Genomic DNA, 5076 nt, shown 5'->3' on the forward strand with positions numbered 1-5076 from the left:
AATGGGGGGTGCCGGTCAGTCCGGGCGTTTGAGGCCGGTTTGAGAGGTCCGTTTGGGTCAATTTTTTGTGACTGGATAGTGATTAGACGGCCTATCCGAACGTTTGAGGAGGGTTTGAGGGGTCCGGCTCTAGATGCTCTGAGATTGACTATCCAAACGGCAACGGTAAACCCTTCATCTATAACGTGTGCTGCCTGTGTGGCTCTTCTGAAGTCTTCTCACGCACCCCTCATCTACGGCGTGACGATCAACTGGGTGATTACCTCAGTTCCCATGATGGCGATCTTCTCTACACGATGTGCAAGCTGAAACCCGAGGCCCTAGCGGAAGCACACGCACATCGGTGTCAATCCGGGAACAGGCATCTCCACATTGTAAGATGTAACATGTCAGTAAACATCATGGCACGATACCTAGGCCTTTGGTTATTTTGACGCTGCTGAAACAATAACTTGTTCCTTTTCAGACCAAGAAACAGTGACTTGTGCCATATATTCCATTTGAATATGACCCAAGATCAGAGGTTACTTAAGGACAGACAACCGAGGAGCTGTGTAAGATCTAATGATCATGCTGATTCGGTACAGTTGATGAGAGTTGTTGCTGTCGGTTACAAGAAAAAAAAAGAGCACTAAGGATCACATTATATGACACCAAGTGACTGAAAGTCTGAAAGATACACCTCTCTGATAAACGGTGAGATGTGTCCTGTGTGAGGTTAAAGACTGCGAGGCACTCTGATGGAAGAATCAACCTAAGCCTATAATTTCAGTAGATATTTTGCAGTACATTTGGTGGACCTCTTACAATGCATAAGGTCTCCTGAACATCAACCTATGCTGATACACATCCTATAAGCTATACTACATATTTTGATTTTCCACAGCATGTTCTCAAACTCATTGCCAGCAGATGGCCTACAACTATGGCCTATTATTACCTTCTGAATGCTGAATAATTTTGAGCTCATAGAACTGTCCTATCTCTCTGCTCGGTAACGATTCTTCGCAGCTCCCGCAAATGACTAGTTATCTCCTGCACATATTGTTCTCCATCACTACTACATTTAAGAGAACTCAATATCTGCCTGAGAAACTTCTGATCTGCTTCAAGTGCCATGAATCTACTATTCAAGAGCAAAATTTCTTGTTTGATGCTTTCCATGGAACTAATTTTATCGTCATCTGAGCGCGAACATGAGCCAACATATTTTTGGTTCTCAACAGATTGATTTTCATCATTTCGTTGTAAAGAGACAGATTCATCTTTCAAGTCTCCCTGAGGCAACAGTGAACTTCGGCATTCCAGTTCCGGGTTTTCTACATATTGGCCAGGCCCATCGCTTGGATGGTCTCTCAGTGATTCATCGTTCAAGTCTTCCTGAGGCAATAGTGAACTCCGACATTCCAATTCTGAGTTTTCTGCATGTTGGCCAGGCCAATCACTTGGATGATCTCTCAGTGAATCATCATTCAAGTGTGATTCGTCGTTCAATTGCTCCTGAGGCAATAGAGAGCTCCGACATTCCAATTCTGAGTTTTTTACATGCTGGGCAGGCCCATCAATTGGATGATCTCTCAGTGACCCACTCTGCAGGCTATCACTTGTGCCACCCAAATCAAATCTATTTGTGTAAGGCATGCCAAGTGTTTCTTCCAATTTGCTCAAGGATTCCAAAATTTTGGCCTTCTCATCTTCAAAATCAAAGATGGTATTCCTTACAAAATCTGAGTTATCCAAGACCCTGAGTGCCATATCTCCATCAACGGCATCAAACTTTCCAAGATCAAATGGTTCGATGCGGAACCTGCTCTCATAACTTTCGAGTTCAGCTTCCAGGTCAAGCATTTCTTTCTCTCTTTCTGTAAGCAAGTCATTTAACTTTTCAATTGCTTCTTGGTCATGATCCGCCTGCTCTTCCATCATCCGGAGATACTGCAGCGCCTCCATGTGCATTGCAGCCTTTTCCACTTGCAACCTGTTGATCATAGCCATCGCTTCACTTGCTGCAACAGCCGAAGCACTCCGTTCTGCCTCGAGCTCTTTATAAAGGATACTTAGTTTTTTCTTGTTATGCTCACATTGCTGCTTCAGGGACTCAAGGGAGATTTCACCTTCAGCTTCAGTTGGAACATTGCCATCAGATGGTTCCATATCAAGGAACTGTCTGCCATCAGGGCCATCAGATTGATTGTACTCATCAATCTGTATGCTGATTCTGGGGCTAGCAGCCACCTCACTCCAAGGACCATCAAGGCCTCGCGCAGAAGATAACTGGGACATGAATGTCTTCACTTCTTCGTGTGTTGTTGAATTGGTTTCCTTAGCGGAGATTACTTCAGACCATCGAGGAGATCTAAGATTGCCTCTACCACCAGGAGCATTCTTCATGCTACTGTTGCGGTTGATATAATGGTTTGTAGTTGAACGGGCGCCGTCAGATGCAGAAGCAGCAAAAGCCTCTGTAGCTTCATCGTCAGGGCTTCGAGAAACACCCTCCGAATCGCCGACTTCCTCAATACCAACCAGAAAAGCTACATTTCACAAATTTGAAAATTCTCAGAAATAGTTCGAGTTAGATAAGGATTATAGCATTTTGGAAAACGATACATACTTTTCTCTTTTGGAAGCTCCTGACGAACTTGCTCAGGCACAGCTTTCAAGTGCTCGTCGATATCTCTGGTTCGACGTTTAGCTTCACAAGGCTTTGCATCGCCGCCAACATCATCATCTGAGATATGTATCTCGGAGTGAGAGCCACGACAGGCATGTAGCTGTTTGTAGCCTCCGTAAGGCAATTGATCAAAATCCTCATCCGAAGAATGCCCAACACTTGCCATGCCCATGCTTCTCTCCTTCACCCTGCTCATGCCATCATTTTGGGACCTGCCGTTCACCTCCTCAAATAGCTTGTCTGCGTTACGTCTCTTCTTGAATGGCTCTGAACAACAAGAACATCGTTGTGTGTGCGTAGACTCCGACCGAGAATCTGCCTCCTCCTTAATGCTCATACTTGTTGGGTTACCTGGCTTATCAACTGGTCCAGAGCATGAAAGGAAGCACTTTCCACATAGATCATCAGAATGTGCGAGCCTGCTGTGAATCTGGCAATACGATAAACGCGCGATTTCCACCCTGTGTGCTGCACAAATCAGCTCCTCCGAGAACCAGGCCTTGCCATGTAGAACCTTGTCCAATCTGGAGCAGAGCATGCACGGTGACCGGATCCTGCAGATGCGCGCGAACCTCGTAGCGGTATATGAAACCACGGCGACCACAAGGAGCATTACGATGAGGAAGCACTCGCTCAACGCATGGCACAGGACCAACCAGAATTTCCGCGAAGAGTCTCGCGGCCTCGCACGAGCTTTCGCAGCCATGAAAGATCAGGGCACCGACAATTTGCATGTAGGTTGCTCAAAGGCCCGACCTGTCCTGTGAAGCTCCCATCAGTGCGGCACAAAGATGCTCAAATCACACCAGATAATAAACGAGGAGACAGCAATCCTGCAATCTTGGTTACTCATGCCAACGTCAGGTTCCATAAAATGGAACCTTTTCTCCCAACAAAATTTTGCCGACGAGCCAAAGTTCTGCAATAATCACGATGCTCTCAGCCTAGTATGCAGATTGGTAGATTGGTAGCAAGAACCCTCGATTTTTGTTTATCTAATCTATCCTGCAAAGAAATCGCACCGCTTTACCATTCAGGGTTCTCATATGGACAGCATGCCGTGTAGATTCAAACAAGATTGTGATCGGAAAGCGGAACTTACCGGAGCTGCTGCGGATCTCCAAATCAACAGATTGGGCGGATGCGGGAGAGGGGCGTATAGCGGAATCGGGCGGGAGGCCTAGAAATGCGGGGAAAAGATCCCCACAGAAGTTTGATGGAAGTTTTGGTTCTTGATTGTAAACAGGAAGAAAAATGGCTCGCTCCCATTCTCCGTAGGATTGGGGAGGGGAGAGAGGGAGCAGGTGCCCGTGCCCGTGCCCGCCGTTTGTTCCCGCATTTCTCTCTCGGACCTTTGCATGTGGTGAGAGGTCGAGAGATTTAAGCATAGCCTCACCTTACCATTGGCAAGAAAAAAAGGCAAATCTATATACTAAAAAGAAGGAACTTACAAAAGCGAATTTAGCACGTCTCACATGGAAGATTTTCGAAAAAATGACGTTTTATTACATATAAAAATTTAAGTATCACACCCGGCCTTCATATATAACTGAGATGCACACAACCATAATCAAGTTTAAGTTTTAGAAAATAAAAAAGGTGGAATACAAGTAATCACATGAAGCCTGTATAACGCATAAGACAAAGGAGGGTCAATCCAAAAATCATGATGCATGTCGGGTAAAAGTATCCCTCGCCATGGTCTTCAAGCTTGTCAATACCTCCGTAAACACGTCTCGATTGTTTACACGTTGTAGAGACAACCATAAACGAAGCTTAACGATACATTTACAGATAATCTGCACAAGAGAAAAACTTTTATCATTAAAAATCTTATCATTTCTACATAGTCAAAAAGACCAAATCAGGACAAATGCTTTCACCCTAATAACAATTCTTAATTTATTATTGATCCCATGTAACCAGTTACCAAAATATTAGCAACACTACATGGAGGATACAAACCTTAAACTATTTGGATGACCGACCACATAGAACGAGCCAATTTGCATTGGAAGAACAATTGTTTTATGGTGACAAAAAACACATTACAAACTTCCATACCAATTCCTTTTAGTAAGGTTAATCTTTGTTTGGTAAGAAGAAGATACCACGTAAAGATTTTATTCTTGAGTAGTATCTTTATTTTTAAATCATTTTCTTATTATTAAGTGACACATCTGACTGGATTAACGCTCTATATATGGACTGCACAAAGAAATGACCCCTCGTGTGTAGGCTTCCACGAAATACATGAGCCCCTTGCAAAAATTGCACTGTGGACAGGCCTTGTACCAAAGTGTTCCATGATTCAAGTCTAGGACCAATTAAATCTCTCTTGAATGTCACATTCGGTAGAAAGGATTCCATAACCGCGGCGATAGTATCGCCATTGTGACGCA

At 44.2% G+C, this 5076-nt stretch overlaps 1 protein-coding gene across 1 annotated transcript; it reads right to left on the reverse strand.

Moving 5' to 3' along the window:
- Positions 1–600: 600 nt before the first annotated feature.
- Positions 601–4004, reverse strand: LOC123447039 (myosin-binding protein 1-like). Its single transcript, XM_045123599.1, has 3 exons — positions 3777–4004; positions 2615–3679; positions 601–2534 (listed from the first exon to the last, which is right to left on the reverse strand). The coding sequence occupies exons 2-3, from the start codon at positions 3378–3380 to the stop codon at positions 967–969; spliced, it is 2334 nt and encodes a 777-aa protein (XP_044979534.1). The 5' UTR covers positions 3381–3679; positions 3777–4004; the 3' UTR covers positions 601–966.
- Positions 4005–5076: the final 1072 nt, after the last annotated feature.

The sequence above is a fragment of the Hordeum vulgare genome, chromosome 4H (assembly GCF_904849725.1).
Source record: "Hordeum vulgare subsp. vulgare chromosome 4H, MorexV3_pseudomolecules_assembly, whole genome shotgun sequence".
Classification (NCBI taxonomy): Eukaryota; Viridiplantae; Streptophyta; class Magnoliopsida; order Poales; family Poaceae; genus Hordeum; species Hordeum vulgare.